Source organism: Ornithodoros turicata, chromosome 8 (assembly GCF_037126465.1).
Source record: "Ornithodoros turicata isolate Travis chromosome 8, ASM3712646v1, whole genome shotgun sequence".
In the NCBI taxonomy this organism is placed as follows: Eukaryota; Metazoa; Arthropoda; class Arachnida; order Ixodida; family Argasidae; genus Ornithodoros; species Ornithodoros turicata.
The window spans coordinates 17,035,270-17,059,185 of record NC_088208.1 but is presented as its reverse complement, the minus strand read 5'-3'; the positions used below and the strand labels follow the sequence as shown (position 1 = coordinate 17,059,185).

At 46.6% G+C, this 23,916-nt stretch overlaps 2 protein-coding genes across 7 annotated transcripts in view; both read right to left on the bottom strand.

The window, feature by feature from the left end:
- The window catches only part of LOC135366553 (disintegrin and metalloproteinase domain-containing protein 11-like), a 54,171-nt gene extending 46,056 nt beyond the window's left edge, over positions 1–8,115 (bottom strand). For 3 of the 6 annotated variants that reach the window (XM_064599298.1, XM_064599297.1, XM_064599299.1), the window contains exons 1-3: positions 7,694–8,114; positions 4,764–4,811; positions 1,947–2,092 (exon numbers count right to left, since the gene is read on the bottom strand). In XM_064599298.1, coding sequence (XP_064455368.1) covers positions 1,947–2,092; positions 4,764–4,811; positions 7,694–7,784 — 285 coding nt within the window. In that variant the 5' untranslated portion in view covers positions 7,785–8,114. Of the gene's footprint in view, positions 1–1,946; positions 2,093–4,763; positions 4,812–7,693 lie in introns of all 6 variants that reach the window. The other 3 variants (XM_064599295.1, XM_064599296.1, XM_064599300.1) reach the window with 3 other exon arrangements.
- Positions 8,116–13,264: 5,149 nt separating this feature from the next.
- Positions 13,265–23,916, bottom strand: part of LOC135365998 (neutral amino acid transporter A-like) — a 35,965-nt gene continuing 25,313 nt past the window's right edge. Inside the window, exons 11-12 of the mRNA XM_064598647.1 lie at positions 21,748–21,882; positions 13,265–13,413 (exon numbers count right to left, since the gene is read on the bottom strand). Of these exons, the coding sequence (XP_064454717.1) occupies positions 13,329–13,413; positions 21,748–21,882 (220 nt within the window). The 3' untranslated portion in view covers positions 13,265–13,328. The remainder of the gene's footprint in view (positions 13,414–21,747; positions 21,883–23,916) is intronic.

Here is a 23,916-nt window from a genome sequence, read left to right as displayed (position 1 = left end):
ATCTTTGTGCCAAGATCTTTTCAATATCCCATGGAATACTACGAGGAAACCTTTCGAAGAACAACAGATGGAACACAGAACTTTTTTTGTTCACACCTTAACACATGTTGCAGGTCACAGGGTTAAGTAAAGTCATACAATGTGTGTATGTTATTTCTTTTAATATGTGACGTTAAAGTGAAGTTTGGCATGAACGACACATTCAATGGGATGTAGTGTAAACCAGGGGTGCATAGCATTTCACCTGAATGAGTAAGGGAGAAAGAACTGCACAGATACTTTGGTTCATAGGCACAAATTGCATGGGGCTTGGGGGACCTCAGCCTCCCCTCCCCCCCGGGGATTTTCCCCGGGAACACTTTAAGGGATACCCCAAGAATTGTGTGTACCATGAAAGCCCTTTGAAAATTTGCCTCACGACGACACAACACGGACTCCCTGACACCTTGCCCCACCTCTGTGTATGAAAGGGGGGAGGGGGGTTGTGCCCCGACCCCCTCCGGCAGATCGAAGACTCTCCACCTATGCTTTGGTTGTCTTGTTCTACAAGTATTACACATTATCAGGGCTGTACTGAAATTTTCCTACTGATCTTACTTGGCCTTACACAACAGCAGTGCCTACTAGATTTTCCTCAGTGAAACAGAACTTCTTGAGAAACTGTTAAGAGCCACATGAGCTATTGAACGGCGAGGGAACAGTAACCAACCATTCTAATTTGACATTGATTTACAGTGCTTGTTTTCTTTCCCTTCTAGGAATAGCTAGTCAACCTTCATCTGGCTAATCTTGCCTCTTTCATAACATTCCCCACACACAGTCTTGGAAGCTCCATTCATTTGGAAACTTATGTACAGTAGAACCTCTTTAAAATGAAGTTGTCAGACTGCTAAAGGGCTGCAGTACATTAGTATCTCTACTATATCACTAAGTCACTTTTGGGATTTCAAAACATGAGACAGCAGATTTACTTCACTATATAGTACATATCCTCAATACATGCATGTTCACTACGTAGAGGTTCTACAGGACTATAATTTGGGAACATTCCAGTTACCGTGTATTCGCACGAGCGACGTTCCCGAGAATACTCCAGTGGAAGATGCCAGAAACACCGTAACTTTCTACTGCCACGTAAGCACAGGCGTTCAACCTCATGTCTTTCTGTGCACTGCTCATCATGGGGAATACCCAGAGTCACATCTACAAGATTACACACCACATAGCAGACGACAAGAAAAGAGGCAGGCTCCGTCGTCTGCTAAGTACAGGGTGCACCACTTCCGATATTCCGCGACACACTGCGAATTCTCAACGTAACACATGCCGGAACTTCCGCTCCGCCCCGTGAGCCTTTTGCATCTCCTCCATGAGAACATTCCGTGGGGACATCGCTCATGTGAATACAGTAGACTTCGGTTAATACAACTTCCGATAATTTATTTTTTCGCTTAATTCACTTAATTCGCATTTGATTGGACCTTCAAATTCGATCGAATTCTATCTCCTTTCTCGTTTTCTCTCTCCGTTTTTTCTTTCACGTTTCGCCGGGCTTTCGTTCGGAATCTCTCGGCGCAACGAGAGTCCTGATATTCAACGTGCGCAAGATGATGGAAGACGATTTCGCCGAGATTCTGCCAAAATTCTGACGAGATTCTGACGAGATTCTGACGAGATTCTGACGAGAGCGTGCAGTGTGCGTATGTGCTCTACGTGGCACGTTCTCAGATGCGCGTTTCAAGCGCGAGCGACAGCAGAAAAGATCGCACAAAAGTGACACTGACCTCATTCGTCTTCCGCCCACTCTTTAATTCGGCCTTCGGATAATTCTACCCAAATTTCGCGCTCCCGTCAGGGTCGAATTAACGGAAGTTTACCGCACACGGGCAAAGTCTGCACCTGCCCGGGCACCGAGAAAACCGAATGAATGAGAGAATGTGTGTCACCTTGTTGGCAGTGGTGTCGCGTGTGGAGATGCCCAGTTTTTGGTGGTGTCGCACCTGGACAGGGTAGATGACCTCGTAGATGCGACTGGGGATGCTTGCGATGAGGCGCTCATTCTCCGGGTAGCGCTTCAGACGATCCACCACTGCTAGTAGAGGGGTCAAAGCGTCAATTCTCCCGCCCTCGTCTTTTCCCCGGCACCAGAGCCGTGTATTAAAGGGGAGTCTGGCCATTGGGAGGAGCCACAAAAAGAGGCCCGCCCTGTCCGTCACAGTTGCGCTCCCCTCCGATTGGGTTGCTTTTCACCAAGAAGGTCGCCATGATGCCTTACTGCCACCCAAAATGGCGACGAAAACAAACAGTGGTGAAGCGGGGATTTCGTGACAAAAAATTTTCACGGACTGCTCCGATTCTATGCTAGAAACGTACATTCGCATGTACTTTTCTTGGAAATCAGTTTCAACTTACGCCCATCCATCGATATCTAACCGAAAATAATATGGTTTGTCGCCGATGTTAGGCCTAGTGAGCACGGCGATCGCAGCAAAATCATAACAAAAATGGCTGTACAATCTTATATTTAATTGCTGAATTTCATGGATATAAACATTGTTGCCTTTTATATTCCAACTATTCACGTAGATTTGTTTAAAAATCACACCGACGACAGAATGTGTCCCAGCAGGTGGTTCTGCCGGCAGCGGTGCAACGACGGAAGCAGACGACAACTCCCGACGTGCCTTACGCTCCCTAGGTGGCGTTCATCAAATTTGCACCAAAAATCCACTAGTTCTGCAGATTGCGATCAATATCAATTTTAATCCCATACGATCAACTTGCCACCCAAAATGGCGCTGCCCATGCTGGATACGGGGACAAACAGTGAGGATAGGTTGATTGATAGCGCCCCATATTTCAAGACTCCACTGGTCGGAAAGCTGAAAAAGTGGGTGGAGCTTCAGGTACAGGCGTGACCCATTAATGGCCAGACTCCCTTTTAATATACGGCTCTGCCCGGCACAAGAGGCGGTAGTAATCGCAGCTAGAGGAGAGCGCGGACGACACCAACAGCATCCGCGCCCGCACACTGTACCTGCGCTTGTAAGATCCGCAACTGCTCTTCTGGAAATCGGGGTACCCGCGTCCGCATCTGCACGGATATTGAGCATATCCGCACATTCGCGAACATTGCATTCACAGAAAGAAAAACGACAGGACTAAAATATTACTCGACTTCCTCACTTCCAAGCATAGAAACTGTTAAGGAGCAGTATGTCATCTACGGTCTTCTAGTAACAGCAGCTAACTGCGGAGCACCACGACAAATGACAACTTGAACACGCTATTTTTTTAGGTCTCAATTGCAGGGAAGGTCGGTAGAGACACTAATGTCCGCCTCCGTACAGTCAAACTCCTTTACAACGAAACTCAGGGGAGAGCAAAAAAAATTTGAAGTAAAGGTATTTTCGTTAAAAAGGATGTCTATTGTTGGACCTATAGGGCTCCAGCCGGACCGCAAAAAAATTTGCTGTAGTGGTATTTTCGTTAAAAGGAGTTTGACTGTACAGTGAAGTGGATATCTGTGTGCTTCGCAAAGGCATGCTGTTGTATCTGTATTTTATCAGCATTAATTGTCAAGCAATCAATTTTATTGCGATCAACATTTTCAAATAAGTTTGATTTAATAACTTAATTTAAAAATCGAATTTAATCTTTTTTTTTTCAATTTTATTTTACAAAATGAAGGCGTTATTGCGCAAAGATCTGTAGATGTAACCACATTCAAGCACAACACTAGTCGCAGCTACATGAGATGCTTCAAGTCCTGCTTAAACATGTGCACATGTTGAATGCTCTCAATAATTAAAATTTTTTTCATACTCGTTCCTTTGTGTTAAATTTGACTTCTAGACGTCGTGTTCAGTCTGTTATTTAGTACTGTACTCCAAACTGCTTCCTGTACCCGGATTTTTGTACTCAATTTATTGTAATCGTATTTGTCTTTTTATTCTTTCTATACCCATCTAATGCTGTAATGCCCTTGGGTTTGGACAATAAATAAATGATGATATTTTCTGTTTATTTCCCATGTCAACAGCATGCCATGGCCAATAAAAAAAAGAAAATGGAAGAAGCACAGGAACAGTTCTGTGTTTCCAGGTTTCTCTTCTGTCTGTACCTGAAGGATATCTTTTTAGAGTTCACCCTTTGCCGTGTGATATTGAAAGTGGACAGGGCGAATGTCTGTTAAGAAATTAGCGTTTAGTCTCTTGTGAGTCTAGTCATCTCAGTCTGGCAAACCCCAAAGTATTGTCTATATTTTTCTGGATTCTGTCACGAACCTCACGACCTGAATTTTGACAAGTTTTTCTTCTTGACACTTGGGTTTTGCAGAAAATTTTAATGTCACTTCGGCACCAACATGGCAACGAAGATGAGACGTTGACGAGGAACAAGACTGGGCCTCGTACCAACATCACATATCATTTCAGTTGATAACACGTTGTCAGCAACACACCGTTTCTAAAATACTGTGCCATTCTTTCAAACAACAATGCTGCCGAAGTGAAATCTGAGAAACGGTGCACCCCCACCCCCGGCCACGTATGGTACAGCTAACCCAGGATCACGCCCTGGCACAGGCAAAAATTTTCTGTCATCAGCTCCCTACTACGAGTAAGGAATGTAGAACCACATGTTCAAACATGCACGTGGTAGCAGGGAGACCAATTTTTGTAACCGCTGCCCGAGAGTGTTTTTAGCGAGGAAGGGGTTATTAGTGAGAGACACAAAGTTAATAAATGTTAGTGATTGCTCACCAAGCAGCCGGCTGTTGTCTGGAAGCTCATCGAAGGCTGAGTCCGCCTCTGTAACGTGCAAAGCATGCCACTTCACAAGCAAATCCTCCTTCTTTAAAGTGCATAATGTTAATGTTACACGCCCTAAGGCATGCCGGTTAACATGAAGCATGTTAGTCACAGTACATTGTGCATGCGCAGCCCTCCAGCTTCCCTCTCTCCCCTATTGCCTGTGGAGCAACCTCATTGGTCCCCCTCCCCCAGATAAGGGGTTAAATTTTAAGATGGAGGCACCACAGAAATCTTAAGGAGTACGCTACGAGGAAACCTCCGAAACTGGGGCGTATGGGTGAGGGTAGCGCCATATTGAATCAGCTACCGGTGCCGCGGCGCATGCAAACAAAGAATTCGTTAAGCATACACCAAACATAATGCAAAAAAGGGTTTTGGAGCAGCAGCAACACAGCCCTAACCCATGAAACCCTAAGATTTGAAGGAAAGAAAAGAAACAGACACGAAGAAATACACTACACAGACGCTGCCTCGACCAGCCATGGCTACAAGCCAGGATAAGGGAGCGGACAGTGAGAAAATCCGTAGCCAATGCAAGCAGCGGAGCAATCGTTGCCAACAGCTTTCGGAATTGATTGCCCCTTTGACCAATCGCGTCTACGGAACTGCTCCTTTCACGGGCTAAAAATATGCGACGTCCCCTCGGCTGATTCAATATGGCTGCCTCCAGCCGCATACATTGAGAGAGGGAAGAGCCCCGTTCAAATCCTCTGCCCTCCTCCGATCCTCCTCCCCGCCTTTCCTTCTAGACTCTCTCTCCTTAAGATTTCTATGGGAGACACACATGGTTCGCTCTGTGGACACATGCTGATCTACGAGTACCCCCTTGAAATCGCTGGCTTGTGAGTGGACGGACACCTTGTCACATGGTTTATCCAAACTTTACCCTTTCACCTCACAGGGACAAGCTGTTGTAGCGTATAGCTGCCATAAACGTAATAATGAATGCAATGTGCTAACAGTGTGCCTCATGCAGTGTTGGTAGGTTGTAAAGCACATACACAAACGTAGTTCAGAGGGCAGGAAATATGCGATGCAGTAAAAAGTAGCAATTTTCACGGAGTCCTAATAAAGGACCTCCGATAACCCTTTAAAAGTCAGGCTAAAATACTGACACACTAACACATGGAAAAGGTATTTTTAAGTTTCGTAATTTCTCATTTCATTCGAACGCTTACCATCCCAACCATTCATTCAAGACGTCGATTCACGTATCCCTCAATTTATGAACGATTTCGGAGAAATTATGAGTTCCGAGAGATTTTGATTTAATTTCAGATTCATTTTGAGAGAAGGTTTCGGAGGATCATGAACGATATCGGAGAAACCATTCGTCATCCATGCTGTTCATGTAGCTGAGAAATTAGACTCAACCTAGTTCCTTTATCAGGCAACGTGGCCCCTCCAGGATTTTACCGCGCAACTTAAAACTCTGTGTGAAGTTTGACCTTTGAAACATAAATACTCATTGCAGGAGGTAACAAAAAAAAAAAAAAACTATCGTAAAGGTTTCTGCTGGACACCCTGTACAACTGCACGTGATGTCCTCTGTCTGTCTGTCCTCAACTGACACGGAAAGGTGTTTCTCATATCTGCATGAACTGGTTTTGGAGCTAAAGCCCTTCCTGCGGGGCTATGGAATATCTGACGAGGTACCATGTTACTCCAGTCACCTCAAAACCCGAACAAATAAAGTGTAAAATTCAGGAGATAGTAAGAACTGTCTACAATTAGTATACATATTACTGCATGCCTTCAAGCAACATCACCCCTCAAATAGGATTGTTGTGTTTGTACGATAAACAGTCCTACAGCAAGACAAATTGACAGCTATTGACATTCACAGCAGCAAAGTACAAGGGAAGGTACAATCTGAAAATTATGAAATGATTTCATTTGGCATACCACATCATTACTTCAACAAACTAAAGACACATGCACAAGCAGTGTGTAACCCTGTAATGTCAGTGTTGTAATGTCAATGTAAAAGCAGTGTATAGTAACACCCCCTGTAATGCTCCAACTAGGGACTAACAGCACTGAAAATAAAAATAAATAAATAACAAACATGTATGATGCAAACAAGCCAGTGCGTAACCGACAGTGTCTCCAGAACTCGAGGCAATGTTACCTAATGCATATCCTTGCATGAAACGAAAGCATATCATACGTACGACAAAAGCGTATTATATGTAACAGTTTCTATTGGGCACATTCAAAAAATATGTCGGAGAATACTTTCCAATAACGGGCGAACGTACAATACAGATTGGAAGAAATATCGGCTGGAACCGCTCAATATAACGATAAACCCGCGATCAGCGCAAAACAATGCAGCTCCGGGGAAAAACAAATGTGATCACAGCAAACAAAATACGAGACAAGAAACCGCTGAGACGCACGGTTTCTCGGTAACGATGCAACTTTCTCGGTCCGTCAATACTCCGAACAGAAAAGAAAAAGAAACAGAAAGACCGAAAATAAGTGCTCTAGCAAATCGCGCGCACCCTGCAGGGTCTAGCTACACACACGAATAAAAAGGAAACGATGACTTTCTCTATCGTTTTTTTAACGCATCTTGTCACGCTCAAGCGCTTCAGCGTGAGCGAGCGACCGAGCATCCGACCTAAATTTAACACTTCCCGCATCCATTCGGGAAGCTGGGAGATCTTCGTGCACTGAAACGGCGCAAGCTGCCAGCAGATGCGGTCCCAGTTGTGCTCGTTAGAATGACACGCTCGCGAGGTCCCGCAGGTGTCGTTGTTCACAGGTGTGGCAGCATGCCCTAGAAACTGGGATTCTTTTCTATATTTCTGCAGACTTTGTAAATAGAGGGAATATGGATGGAAGAGGATAAGAACGGATGCAGCGCTCCTCACCTCGTTTTCGTTTGAAGCGGTTCACGGGATCCGCGACCGTCAAAGCAGCGTGGTAGCCGAACAGCACGGCCAGGCACAAACACCAGCGCATTTTCTACGACCAAGCGGCATATTCCTGCTCCATTGGGGCCCAGGGGACGACGCTCATCGTCGACGTCGCCGCCGCGCTCGACTCAGCCAAGATGGCGGCGCGCTGCGCCGATGTTGGTTTCGGGGGGCTAGAGTTCGAGGGTCAGAGTCGGCTGTCGGGGTGGCCGGGCCGCCCACACGTCGCCTCGGACGGAGTCCAGGGAACGCGGTCGCGGTGCGCGAAGCTACCCAGACCCCGGGAAGCCTCCGTGCTCACCCGTTTGGCTGCCACCGGCCACCGCGAGTTGAAGTTGCTGCCGTGCTGCAACGGCAGATGTCGTGGCGGTCGGATCGCAACCTCGAGAGATCGATCACCGGAGTGTCATGTGACCTGGGATTGGAGTCCGATCCACTGCCCACGGCTTTGCATGGGCATTTGGAGTGTTCTCGGGAAAATGCTTCGGGGTCAGGGCGCCGCCCCTGTGCATGAGGGTCTGGCGGAAAAGGGCAAGTGGGATCAGATAATCTTTCGTCCGCTGTCCACCTGCGCAGGTCGGGTTGATAGCCGTCGGATTTCGAAGGGCGTCGCTGGAACACGGGATCGTTTTGCCTTTTATAGGCTTGGGTATAAGCAAGTTCAACGAACTCTGCGTAGTTCTGGTGGTTCTGGACAACGTTGAGCGCCTACCTGCTTTGCTTGCTCACTAACTGTGGCTGTGACAGTATGAAGCCAAACCAAAACTATATAAGCAATACGTTGTCGCATGTGATGCTCATAGAGTCATCGCCGTCCAAAATGTTTCAGTTGAACGCGCCGTCACATATAATTGAGTTTTATGTCCAGCATTTTCGCCTGTGTGACGCCACTGTCAAAGGAAGTGCGCAAATCTGGTGCAAAAAGAGCTTTCAGTCTCTCGCGTCAGAAAAGCCCTCTCCCTCCACTGCCAGCTTCTTACGTCATGTCAGTCGCCCAATAGTGAAGCGGTCGCCTGCTTTTTTTCTTCTTCTTGCTTTTTTTTTTTTTTACGGTTGTGTTTAGCGCCGCTCGTACGCGTCTGAAGCAGAGCACATTCGACCAGTCGCCTTGCTTTCTTTCGCGCCAATAAAAGTGTTCCGCTGATCTGACGTCACAGCACGTCAGGTGGAGCTGGGAGAGAGAGCCGTCGGTGCGCGCACCCTTGCAAACTAATTTTCTCAGGAAATACGCGCGCGCTTCCCAAAAGAGATATTCAGCGGGTATTTATTTATTTATATACCCTCAGGGCCAAGAATGCATTACATTCATGAAGGTAGTATGTCCGTATCACGCGGTAGAAAATAACCTACGTTCGAGCCGCCTTCTATGTTCATAACAAGCCAAATCTCAAAACAGTCATCAATCAACCTTGTTTCGGTCACGCTACCCTCGTGATGCCCCTCAAGGTGCTGTAGCTAATATCCGCAACCGTCAGAGCCTGGCAACCGTAAAACTGTACTGTAAAACCGCAACCATACGTGAACAATACTGTTTGTTTTCTAATATCCGCAATAGCTACTACACTCTTAAAAATGAACTTCACCACATAGCACGCTCCTAGCCAACCATCATCCCGAATGACAACGTTCTCGCCACTGATTTGTTGAAAACGAGAGGAGGAGCCTATTTTGTGCCATTATGCATGGCACAAAATAGGCTCCTCCTCCCGTTTTCAACAAATCAGGGGCGAGAACGTTGTCATTCGGGATGATGGTTGGCTAGGAGCGTGCTATGTAGTGAAGTTCATATTTAGGAGTGTATCCGCAACCGTAAAACTGTACTGTAAAACCGTAACCATATACGTGAACAATACTGTTTGTTTTCGTTATTTTTCTCAAAAGAGGCGCTCTTCTACAGGGTGTTACCCTATAAAAGTATACCCGTGCCGCCATGCCGTACTCGCCAATTACTCAATGTAGGTGGCACATTGTGCGATCCTCATATAGAGCTCATAAGGACATTTAATCTTCGTAAATTTTGGAGTGATTGAGCGCCGCAGCACGAAGTTATAACTCAAAACGTGCAATTCCCGTAGTGAAAACAGCCAAGATGGCGCCGCTCAGTAAGCAGACGACATCCCTTTTGGGTGTCGTCTGCCGAGTACGTCGGCATTTTTCGTTGCTCACGTTGCTTACTTCTGAGCAAAATACGACAGTTACACCAAAGCGAAATGAAAACTACAGTTCCATCGGGCTGGCAGGATATGCGACACGTCGTCGTCTGGGGAGCAGCATGTCAAATGCTCTTCTCAACGCCGCCATCTTGATTGTTTTCACTACGGGAATTGCACGTTTTGAGTTATAACTTCGTCCTGCGGCGCTCAATCACTTCAAAATTTACCAAGATTACATGTCCTTATGAGCTCTATATGAAGATCGCACAATGTGCCACCTGCATTGAGTAATTGGCGAGTACGGCATGGCGGAACGGGTAGACTTTTATAGGGTAACACCCTGTAGATGAAATTATGGCACTGTCATCTGCATGTAACTTATAGTATCGATCTATCTCTACACTCTTAAAAATGAACTTCACCGCATAGCACGCTCCTAGCCAATCATCATCTCGAATGATGTCGTTACCTGACCTGATTTGTTGAAAACGGGAGGCGTACGCCTTTTTTGTGACACTTAGGCTGTCCATAATTGTCACAAAAAAGGCGTACGCCTTCCTTTTTCAACAAATCAGGGCAGATAACGATATCATTGAGATTGGCTAGGAGCGTGCTGTGCTGCGAAGTTCATTTTTAAGAGTATATACTCTAATCTCAAAATCGATCGACAGCACCAGAGTGCCCCCTTGGTCTAATTTTGCCCTAGAAGTCTATATCCCCCCCCCCTTTTGTAGCCTATCTCCTCAGCCTCCTAGAAATGTGTTCTACTGCATTCAGATATATTGTCAACCACATGTCGCATGTCGTCGTATAGTATAGCAACCTGTGACGATGAGTGTCTATATCCGGCGCTGCCAATAAATTTGCAGAATCATTTATGTTTGTGTTCCTTTGGAAGGTATGCCGAAAGCATACCTTCATATAATCCCATAAAACTCATAAAACTCATCCCATAAAACTCATATAATCCCACCCAAACTTTGAGGGCTGGTAGTCATTTGTCCGGAGTTTATTGGAATTTTGCAAACGCTATTGTCCTCTAGATTCTAGAATATAATTAAAAGTCAGCAAAATCTCACCCATGCATTTTCAATGACCTATCTCACTAAAAATCACGCAACAATGAGACACGATGACGTTGTGCACAGTGCCCTTGACTGTTGTGCGCCGTTCGCAGGTGGACCGGTATGAAATCACACGTACGTGTTTCATATGAATAATGCAGGAAGCCTCGGGTTTCTATACATGCATCAAACCATCATCTGTGTTACGTAACCTTAAACATAGAGTACTATACGAGTATATGCAACCATTCGCTAAGGCACACTTTCGCCGCCAGGCGTCTCTCTACGGCTATAGATTTCCGCTCGGGGATAAGTATACATCACGCTTCAAACGGAATCCATCCTCATCGACGCACGGCACGCACTATGACTCTCAACAGTGATCATAACTGGGCGAACTCACGCATGAGTGTTCTTCAGCCTCACCTCACGCCCACGAGGTGAGGGTGAGTGAAGGGAAGCTGGCGATGAGACCTCTTATGAGTGCACTTACTGATGAGGCCTTTGAAGGGTGTGAGGTCGACTATGAAGCTATACTCACCAATGAGGCCTTGAGGGGCATGATACTTTTGAGGCCACTCACCATCGAGGCCTGCTATGAAGGCCCTCAACAATGAGGCCTGTTATGAAGGCACTCAACAACGAGGCCTTGAGGGGAATGAGACTTTTGAGGCCACTCACCAACGAGGCCTGCCATGAAGGCACTCAACAACGAGGCCTTGAGGGGCATGAGACTTTTGAGGCCACTCACCAATGAGGCCTGCTATGAAGGCACTCAACAACGAGGTCTTGAGGGGCACGAGACTTTTGAGGCCACTCACCAATGAGGCCTGCTATGAAGGCCCTCAACAACGAGGCCTTGAGGGGCATGGGACTTTTGAGGCCACTCACCAATGAGGCCTGCTATGAAGGCACTCAACAATGAGGCCTTGAGGGGAATGAGACTTTTGAGGCCACCCACCAATGAGGCCTGCTATGAAGGCACTAAACAACGAGACCTTAAGGGGCATGAGACTTTTGAGGCCACTCACCAATGAGGCCTGCCACGGAGGTACTCGACAATGAGGCCTTGAGGGGCATGAGGCATTTGAGAACCATAAGGCCATTTCCCCATGAGGCCTGCTATAAGGCACTCAACAAAGAGGTCATTGAGGGGTACTAGGGCTGCTATAGGGGGGTCAGCCACTAATGAGGCCTGGGACCCTGAGGCCTATTAGCAGTAGTAATCATGCACTCAGGTAGTTCCTCTGCTTTGAGCACAGCGGAGCAATGCAACTGACGTTACTGCTTGACGGGGGGGGGGGGGGAGTTCTTGTCTGTGACTCAAATATTACTGTGCCGCAGATAGGATGGCTGGGCACAAAGACGTTACTCTCCCTCCTCCGCCAGATAATGTAATCCATCACACTCACTCTGCTTCCGTATTGGCTGTTAAGACTGGCCGTATATGACACTACGTGAGCCCTCCCCTATGGCGGCGCTGCAGTATCGCTCCTGGCGCGCTATTGCGTCTCCAACGGCGTAGGTAGTTGACGGACTAGATTTCTTTTCCTTCTTAAGTTGAACACCAGTATAGTTGGTGCTAGCAATCAATTTTGAAAGGTAGGTCGCTTCTTGCCCCTCGAGTTAATACAAAAGACGCTCAAAACGTCTGGGACAAATGATCTGAGGCTTACTATTCCATTGGGGGTCACATGTGCAGCACCGTATACTGGAAAATGTTTTGGGAGTGGTTGTGTGGGAACTTATATGGGGAGAAGAATTTCATCCCCGTTTTCCCTTTCTCAAATGCACCATACCTACACTCTTAAAAATGAACTTCACCTCATAGCACGCTCCTAGCCAACCATAATCTCGAATGATATCGTTATCTGACCTGATTCGTTGAAAACGGGAGGCGTACGCCTTTTCTGTGACAATTATGACCAGCATAAGTGTCACAAAAAGGCGTACGCGTCGCGTTTTCAACAAATGAGGTCAGATAACGATATCATTCGAGATTATGGTTGGCTAGGAGCGTGCTATGCGGTTAAGTTCATTTTTAAGAGTGTAAGGTAAGGGTTCAGGAGGGGTGACTGAACTCTCGAACCCCCTTGCTACGCCACTGGGTCTAGTGTATACTTTGTACGCCGGCAATACCTGTCACGCACCTCGTTTGCTCTCCTTTACAATGCCCCGTACACTGTTTGAGAAATCGAAGTTTTGTAGCATCGAAGCACAGGCATACATATACGAAGCGTTATGCATTTTGTCGTATACGTGTGTCTCGCCACCAACATATGAAACTGGCTCATGCAATACTCAACGCTGTAACAGTTTATTAGAAATGATATTATAGAAAGATATCGACATGAACGTTTGCCGTTCACCCTGCTATAGTCGCTTTGCGTAGCGAGAATGTAGTACTGCTGCGCCCACGGCATCACTTGCCACGTTCAGTACTGTACAGAACCGATCCCTGCACGCACAAGAAAACGAAATAATTAATTGAAGTGCGGCAATACGTTGAGCACTGTGTCAGATGTGTTGTTAGGTGTGTGAGCACTGTGTTGGCACTGACAGTCGAAGTATATACAGGGACCTTGTGACACTTTGTAATCAGTAATCACAAATCAGTAAGTAAGTAAGTAAGTAAGTAATCAGTAAGTAATCACGAAGCATCACGCTGAAACCTGATCCTGACTGTTTCAGTCCCCCAGATCGTTGTATTGCAATCTATAGGGACAGAAATTCATCACACAGCACGCTCCTGCACTCTTAAAAATGAACTTCACCACATAGCACGCTCCTAGCCAACCATCATCCCGAATGACAACGTTCTCGCCCCTGATTTGTTGAAAATGGGAGGAGGAGCCTATTTTGTGTTCATTATGCACGGCACAAAATAGGCTCCTCCTCCCGTTTTCAACAAATCTAGGGCGAGAACGTTGTCATTCGGGATGATGGTTGGCTAGGAGCGTGCTATGTGGTGAAGTTCATTTTTAAGAGTGTGGCCAAGTATCGATCTCTCTCGTGGTGGGTTGAAAGCTCGCGGCGTACGCCTTTGTGGGACACTTTGCATTTATGCACTCCTAAAAATGAACCTCCTAACCATCCATCATCCAGAGTGAAGTCGTTCTTTCCCTTGATTTGCTGAAAACGGGGAGCGTACGCCATTTTTGTGACGTTATGCTGTTCATAATTGCCACCAAAATGCCGTACGTCCCCCGTTTCCATCAAATCAAGGAAGAGGACGCTGTCATTCACACTCTAAAAACAGAACTTCACCACATAGCACGCTCTGCACTCTTAGAAATGAACTTCACCGCATAGCACGCTCCTAGCCAACCATTATCTCGAGTGATATCGCTATGTGCCCTGATTTGTTCAAAACGATAGGCGTACGCCTTTTTTGTGACACTTATGCGGTTCATAATTGTCACAAAAATGGCGTACGCCTCCCGTTTTCAGCAAATCAGGGCAGATAACGATATCATTCGAGATTATGGTTGGCTACGAGCGTGCTATGAGGTGAAGTTCATTTCTAAGAGTGTGAGAAAGTCACCATCCCGAATGATATCGTTAAAAACGAGGGGCGATCCCCGATTCGTTAAAAACGAGGGGTGTGCGCCCTTTTGGAACACTTATGCATTTATGTTAGTTGTCCAAAAAAGGCGTACGGCCCGCGCTTTCCACAAATCGGGTGTGACGACGGTATCATTCTGTGCAACGGTTGTACTTCATCGTGTGGGAAGTTCTGTTTTCAGAGTGCAGGATGATGGTTTGCTATACGGCGAAGCTCTGTTTTTTAGGGGATGTCAATGATCACACAAAATGGATGATCAAATCGGGAGTGATAACGGTATCTTTCTGCGGTGATTGGCCTCGCGGGCGTATATGTCAGATATGATGCAAGTTGCAGTAGCATCAAATAGACGACAGCGACAGAGTTGTTTATTTGAGCACGCCTGTCGCTACACTCTTAAAAATGAACTTCACCGCATAGCACGCACCTAGCCAACCGGATCAAATCGGGAGTGATAACGGTATCTTTCTGCGGTGATTGGCCTCGCGGGCGTGTGTGTCAGATATGATGCAAGTTGCAGTAGCATCAAATAGACGACAGCGACAGAGTTGTTTATTTGAGCACGCCTGTCGCTACACTCTTAAAAATGAACTTCACCGCATAGCACGCACCTAGCCAACCGGATCAAATCGGGAGTGATAACGGTATCTTTCTGCGGTGATTGGCCTCGCGGGCGTGTATGTCAGATATATGATGCAAGTTGCAGTAGCATCAAATAGACGACAGCGACAGAGTTGTTTATTTGAGCACGCCTGTCGCTACACTCTTAAAAATGAACTTCACCGCATAGCACGCACCTAGCCAACCGGATCAAATCGGGAGTGATAACGGTATCTTTCTGCGGTGATTGGCCTCGCGGGCGTGTATGTCAGATATGATGCAAGTTGCAGTAGCATCAAATAGACGACAGCGACAGAGTTGTTTATTTGAGCACGCCTGTCGCTACACTCTTAAAAATGAACTTCACCGCATAGCACGCACCTAGCCAACCGGATCAAATCGGGAGTGATAACGGTATCTTTCTGCGGTGATTGGCCTCGCGGGCGTGTATGTCAGATATGATGCAAGTTGCAGTAGCATCAAATAAACGACAGCGACAGAGTTGTTTATTTGAGCACGCCTGTCGCTACACTCTTAAAAATGAACTTCACCGCATAGCACGCACCTAGCCAACCGGATCAAATCGGGAGTGATAACGGTATCTTTCTGCGGTGATTGGCCTCGCGGGCGTGTATGTCAGATATGATGCAAGTTGCAGTAGCATCAAATAGACGACAGCGACAGAGTTGTTTATTTGAGCACGCCTGTCGCTACACTCTTAAAAATGAACTTCACCGCATAGCACGCACCTAACCAACCGGATCAAACCAGGAGTGATAACGGTATCTTTCTGCGGTGATTGGCCTCGCGGGCGTGTATGTCAGATATGATGCAAGTTGCAGTAGCATCAAATAAACGACAGCGACAGAGTTGTTTATTTGAGCACGCCTGTCGCTACACTCTTAAAAATGAACTTCACCGCATAGCACGCACCTAGCCAACCGGATCAAATCGGGAGTGATAACGGTATCTTTCTGCGGTGATTGGCCTCGCGGGCGTGTATGTCAGATATGATGCAAGTTGCAGTAGCATCAAATAAACGACAGCGACAGAGTTGTTTATTTGAGCACGCCTGTCGCTACACTCTTAAAAATGAACTTCACCGCATAGCACGCACCTAGCCAACCGGATCAAATCGGGAGTGATAACGGTATCTTTCTGCGGTGATTGGCCTCGCGGGCGTGTATGTCAGATATGATGCAAGTTGCAGTAGCATCAAATAGACGACAGCGACAGAGTTGTTTATTTGAGCACGCCTGTCGCTACACTCTTAAAAATGAACTTCACCGCATAGCACGCACCTAGCCAACCGGATCAAATCGGGAGTGATAACGGTATCTTTCTGCGGTGATTGGCCTCGCGGGCGTGTATGTCAGATATGATGCAAGTTGCAGTAGCATCAAATAAACGACAGCGACAGAGTTGTTTATTTGAGCACGCCTGTCGCTACACTCTTAAAAATGAACTTCACCGCATAGCACGCACCTAGCCAACCGGATCAAATCGGGAGTGATAACGGTATCTTTCTGCGGTGATTGGCCTCGCGGGCGTGTATGTCAGATATGATGCAAGTTGCAGTAGCATCAAATAGACGACAGCGACAGAGTTGTTTATTTGAGCACGCCTGTCGCTACACTCTTAAGAATGAACTTCACCGCATAGCACGCACCTAGCCAACCGGATCAAATCGGGAGTGATAACGGTATCTTTCTGCGGTGATTGGCCTCGCGGGCGTGTATGTCAGATATGATGCAAGTTGCAGTAGCATCAAATAGACGACAGCGACAGAGTTGTTTATTTGAGCACGCCTGTCGCTACACTCTTAAAAATGAACTTCACCGCATAGCACGCACCTAGCCAACCGGATCAAATCGGGAGTGATAACGGTATCTTTCTGCGGTGATTGGCCTCGCGGGCGTGTATGTCAGATATGATGCAAGTTGCAGTAGCATCAAATAAACGACAGCGACAGAGTTGTTTATTTGAGCACGCCTGTCGCTACACTCTTAAAAATGAACTTCACCGCATAGCACGCACCTAGCCAACCGGATCAAATCGGGAGTGATAACGGTATCTTTCTGCGGTGATTGGCCTCGCGGGCGTGTATGTCAGATATGATGCAAGTTGCAGTAGCATCAAATAAACGACAGCGACAGAGTTGTTTATTTGAGCACGCCTGTCGCTACACTCTTAAAAATGAACTTCACCGCATAGCACGCACCTAGCCAACCGGATCAAATCGGGAGTGATAACGGTATCTTTCTGCGGTGATTGGCCTCGCGGGCGTGTATGTCAGATATGATGCAAGTTGCAGTAGCATCAAATAGACGACAGCGACAGAGTTGTTTATTTGAGCACGCCTGTCGCTACACTCTTAAAAATGAACTTCACCGCATAGCACGCACCTAACCAACCGGATCAAATCAGGAGTGATAACGGTATCTTTCTGCGGTGATTGGCCTCGCGGGCGTGTATGTCAGATATGATGCAAGTTGCAGTAGCATCAAATAAACGACAGCGACAGAGTTGTTTATTTGAGCACGCCTGTCGCTACACTCTTAAAAATGAACTTCACCGAATAGCACGCACCTAGCCAACCGGATCAAATCGGGAGTGATAACGGTATCTTTCTGCGGTGATTGGCCTCGCGGGCGTGTATGTCAGATATGATGCAAGTTGCAGTAGCATCAAATAAACGACAGCGACAGAGTTGTTTATTTGAGCACGCCTGTCGCTACACTCTTAAAAATGAACTTCACCGCATAGCACGCACCTAGCCAACCGGATCAAATCGGGAGTGATAACGGTATCTTTCTGCGGTGATTGGCCTCGCGGGCGTGTATGTCAGATATGATGCAAGTTGCAGTAGCATCAAATAGACGACAGCGACAGAGTTGTTTATTTGAGCACGCCTGTCGCTACACTCTTAAAAATGAACTTCACCGCATAGCACGCACATAGCCAACCGGATCAAATCGGGAGTGATAACGGTATCTTTCTGCGGTGATTGGCCTCGCGGGCGTGTATGTCAGATATGATGCAAGTTGCAGTAGCATCAAATAAACGACAGCGACAGAGTTGTTTATTTGAGCACGCCTGTCGCTACACTCTTAAAAATGAACTTCACCGCATAGCACGCACCTAGCCAACCGGATCAAATCGGGAGTGATAACGGTATCTTTCTGCGGTGATTGGCCTCGCGGGCGTGTATGTCAGATATGATGCAAGTTGCAGTAGCATCAAATAGACGACAGCGACAGAGTTGTTTATTTGAGCACGCCTGTCGCTACACTCTTAAGAATGAACTTCACCGCATAGCACGCACCTAGCCAACCGGATCAAATCGGGAGTGATAACGGTATCTTTCTGCGGTGATTGGCCTCGCGGGCGTGTATGTCAGATATGATGCAAGTTGCAGTAGCATCAAATAGACGACAGCGACAGAGTTGTTTATTTGAGCACGCCTGTCGCTACACTCTTAAAAATGAACTTCACCGCATAGCACGCACCTAGCCAACCGGATCAAATCGGGAGTGATAACGGTATCTTTCTGCGGTGATTGGCCTCGCGGGCGTGTATGTCAGATATGATGCAAGTTGCAGTAGCATCAAATAAACGACAGCGACAGAGTTGTTTATTTGAGCACGCCTGTCGCTACACTCTTAAAAATGAACTTCACCGCATAGCACGCACCTAGCCAACCGGATCAAATCGGGAGTGATAACGGTATCTTTCTGCGGTGATTGGCCTCGCGGGCGTGTATGTCAGATATGATGCAAGTTGCAGTAGCATCAAATAGACGACAGCGACAGAGTTGTTTATTTGAGCACGCCTGTCGCTACACTCTTAAAAATGAACTTCACCGCATAGCACGCACCTAGCCAACCGGATCAAATCGGGAGTGATAACGGTATCTTTCTGCGGTGATTGGCCTCGCGGGCGTGTATGTCAGATATGATGCAAGTTGCAGTAGCATCAAATAAACGACAGCGACAGAGTTGTTTATTTGAGCACGCCTGTCGCTACACTCTTAAAAATGAACTTCACCGCATAGCACGCACCTAGCCAACCGGATCAAATCGGGAGTGATAACGGTATCTTTCTGCGGTGATTGGCCTCGCGGGCGTGTATGTCAGATATGATGCAAGTTGCAGTAGCATCAAATAGACGACAGCGACAGAGTTGTTTATTTGAGCACGCCTGTCGCTACACTCTTAAAAATGAACTTCACCGCATAGCACGCACCTAGCCAACCGGATCAAATCGGGAGTGATAACGGTATCTTTCTGCGGTGATTGGCCTCGCGGGCGTGTATGTCAGATATGATGCAAGTTGCAGTAGCATCAAATAAACGACAGCGACAGAGTTGTTTATTTGAGCACGCCTGTCGCTACACTCTTAAAAATGAACTTCACCGCATAGCACGCACCTAGCCAACCGGATCAAATCGGGAGTGATAACGGTATCTTTCTGCGGTGATTGGCCTCGCGGGCGTGTATGTCAGATATGATGCAAGTTGCAGTAGCATCAAATAAACGACAGCGACAGAGTTGTTTATTTGAGCACGCCTGTCGCTACACTCTTAAAAATGAACTTCACCGCATAGCACGCACCTAGCCAACCGGATCAAATCGGGAGTGATAACGGTATCTTTCTGCGGTGATTGGCCTCGCGGGCGTGTATGTCAGATATGATGCAAGTTGCAGTAGCATCAAATAGACGACAGCGACAGAGTTGTTTATTTGAGCACGCCTGTCGCTACACTCTTAAAAATGAACTTCACCGCATAGCACGCACCTAGCCAACCGGCATTTCGAATGACATCGTTCTTTCCCCTGATTTGTTGAAAACGGGAAGCGCATGCCTTTTTTGTGACACTTATGCAGTTCATACTTGTCACGAAAATGGCGTATGCCTCCCATTTCCAGCAAATCAAGGGAGAGAACTATGCCATTCAAGATGACGGTTGGCTAGGTACACTCTTAAAAATGAACTTCACCGCATAGCACTCTCCTAGCCAACCATAATCTCGAATGATATCGTTATCTGCCCTGATTTGTTGAAAACGGGAGGGGCACGCCTTTTTTGTGACAATTATCATATATCCAAATTGCCACAAAAAGCCGTACGCCCACCTCTCTCCTCGAATCAGAAGCGATAACCGTATCATTCGCGGCAATGGTTGGCGCACAGCGTGCTATGCGGTGAAGTACTGTTTTTAGAGTGTAGTCCCGAACTCCCTATATCTGCAGACGGCGGACGCACTCTCCGTGGCCGCCCCATAACGTCTGATACACTGACGGCGCTCGCACCCCGCACGGCTGCCGCTTTTCTTTCTTTTTTTTTTATCTGTTCTCCGATTTGTTGCTGCTCCAACCAATGAATAACGCCGAATAATCGGTGATGCGATGTTCAGGACAAGATCTTCACGAAATTGAGAATCTTAACAGCTGGCGCTATAAAACAGAACTTCACCACATAGCATGAATGCAAACACCCTCAATATATGGCGGAAGTCTTTATGAGTGTATTCCAAGTATTTTTAGAATTTTCTGGGCTAAGACCTATTTTGAGGAATTTAGTGACATCCTCTCGTGGAATATCCTGTATAGCTACATAGACTACACTCTTAAAAATGAGTTTCACCACATAGCACGCTCCTAGCCAACCATCATTCCGATTGACAACGTTCTCGCCCCTGATTTGTTGAAAACGTGGGGCGGAGCCTATTTTATGACACTTATGCTGTTCATAATTGTCACAGAAAAGGCGTACGCCTCCCGTTTTCAACAAATCAGGGCAGATAACGATATCATTCGAGATGATGGTTGGCTTGGAGCGTGCTATGCGGTGAAGTTCATTTGTAAGAGTGTAGACTGGATATGGCAGCATGCATTGTGCGTGTTCACACTACTGGTAAGACAAAGAATGTGCTCTTGAGAAATTACTTTGCTGTGATATGGCATAGTATAGCTGGAACACCCTGTATAGCTACATAGATTAGACTAGACATGGCAGCATGCAGTGTGTGTGTTTTACACTACTGGAAAGAAAAAAAAATGGTGTGCTCTGGTGAAATCATTTTACTGTGATATGACATTAAATAGGTGCATACGCATTTACAACATTTACAACCTTCATTCCCAGCGAATTTATGAACCTGCAACTGAGCAAAGTATCTGAGTACATTGACCTGATGCTTTCTTGGCCGAAATGAGAGGGCTTTTGGACGTAATTAGGTACTTTTGTGCGAAGTCAGATTTTTAACGTGATGAGACAATTGAGGATCACTTGAGGTAGGGTCATTCGCGTAACGGGACCCTTGACCGTAGTGAGGTAAAATTGACACTTGGGGCCTATAAAGGATTATTGGGAGTAATCATACATTGACCGTAATGAGGCTTTGAACGAAATAAGATACAATCCGATCACTCAGCGCGAATGGACTTAATTTTGTCAGATGCCTAGCGACTATAGACGTAGTACCTCGGTGCTACCGAAATCTTGCTGCTTCCACTATGCTGGATACCACGAATAGATTTTTAATGGGAGAAGCAATGCAACGAATGTAAGTTAAGTCATCCCCCGGTAACCGCTCACAAATTCTCAATAAAATTCTACTCATACACGAGCCAATCGATGCCGAAGATGAGAATTCCTTCTTCGATGGGAATCCCCAGGTCGCTCAGCACGAGTGACATGGCTGCAAAGCTGCCGCCCGGAACGGTCGCTGCGCTCATCGTCGCCAGAAAGGCTGCTAACCTGCGTAGTCGAGGACGTCCGAGATGTCATTTTGGGCAGTTCCAGAAATATACAATCTCACATAGCCCTTAATGTAGCACAGAAGTCATTTTTAACACCCTTCTTTCTTCCTATAAAACTGTTAAGTAGGCCAGTAAGATGCACCATGCGAAGTAATTCACACCGCAGAGTCATAATTATCGCAGAAATTGAATTTAAAGTACGCCGCAAAAAGCGACCGTGCGCAACAGCGGTGGAGAGCAGTACCAGCCTGTGATCTGCCCTGCACCTCGCGCTGACGCTATAAGGATCACGCTCGCTGATTGGTACAGAGAAATGTTCTGCTACTCCGCTGTCGTCTGTTACTCGGCTGTTTGGGGTTCTGAAAAAGCATTGCTCCTGGTTCAGTCATTATTCGGCCGCTCCTTCTATCCCCAATTATCCGGGAGGACTGGCAAAACTGGTTTACGGCTGCAAAGGGACAGGGCGCTGACCCCCACTGACCAGTGAACCAAAACGAGTTCCCCCCTGTAACGTCATCGGTGACGTAGCACCATGCCTTCTCCTCCTCGTTTTACCCGGTGTGCGCGGAGCCATGTTTATATGAGTTTTTTTTTTTTCTGTGAAACAAATTGCACACATCAATACCTTTCGCGCTACTCGGTAAAATGACACACACACTTTCATCAGACATCTTAATCTGAACTTTTTTTTTTTTTATGGCCCTCTGTACTCCTTTAGGCGCATTCACCCGATATGAGAACGTAGCATCACTTTCTAAATGTTCCGTTAAGCAGGTTGAGACACTTTCATAGATGCGGTTCATTACATCACTGACGCATTGTATTGCTTGCCAGAACACAGAGGAAAAAGAATTATTCTTCTATGTGTCCTACCTAGCGAGATACAAGCCCCCGAACGCACCCTCAAACAACGCGCGGACGTCACAGACCTCAGAGTTGCGTCGCATTCCCATTGGCAGCCTTAAGCACGTGACTTCTCGTGCGCTTTCCTCACTGGCGGCGGTGAGGTCTGTGATGTCAGAGCCGCATGAGTTTCGGTATCCGCGGTCCCCATTTCCTCCGTATCTATTACTTTCTTCGCTGTGAAACTTTCAATGCAAGTTCTCATCGGTGCAAAGCATCGTCTTTTACGTTTATCTGGGATGACCTGTCGCAACCCTTTAACTTTGAAAAATGTTCGGAAATTATGGAGGTCGTCAACGACATAGTAGCATGGTGAGGAAAGTCAGGACGCAAAGTGTTATTTCTACGTGTCTTTCAGAAACCTTCAGAAACCGATACGACATTACTTCCATTACATTACGTCCGCACTATATTTCTTTAAAGTGTCACCAAGTGGCGGTATAAACAGGTCGTGCACCATGTGGAAGTGATGGAGCTCGCTCACGACCTAGATTATAGGGACCATATATGTCATTCGCACCCATCCCCAGAGTGGCAGTTCCGAGGCTAGCCGTTGGCGCTCGAGTCATCGATCCGCTTATTGCTTCTTCAATACTCAAGCTTATATACGTTTGGATTTTCGCGCAATCAGTGCATGTCGCATGAGACATGGGTTCTTGCAATAGCGGTACATTGATTATCATTGTCATTCCATGCGTCTTAATGGGTTTTGAACAAGAGATAAACTGATGTTCTGAGGCTGGAACAACATACAAGGGACAGATACAAACAAAGCCTCAAATTGCCTGTATCTGTCCCTTGTATGTTGTTCCAGACTCAGAACATCAGTTTATCTCTTGTTCAACAGGTGCCGCTTGCGTCGATTTCCCTCGTATGAATGTGTGTATGAGTGAGCAAAAATGTAAGAGTGAAAGGAGGGTGAGTGAGAGTGCGTGGCTGGTTTGTCGTCCCTTCAGATGACGCACCCCGAAAGTCACTGGAGAGGCGTGTTAGCTTAGCTCAATTGGTAGAGTCAATGCCATTGGTAGAGTCCTGGACCGGCAATCCAGAAGATGTGGGTTCGATCCCTACAGCTGGCTAACCTTTTCAGTGACTTTCATCTCTCATCGTTGGGTTTTGAAGTTTCTTA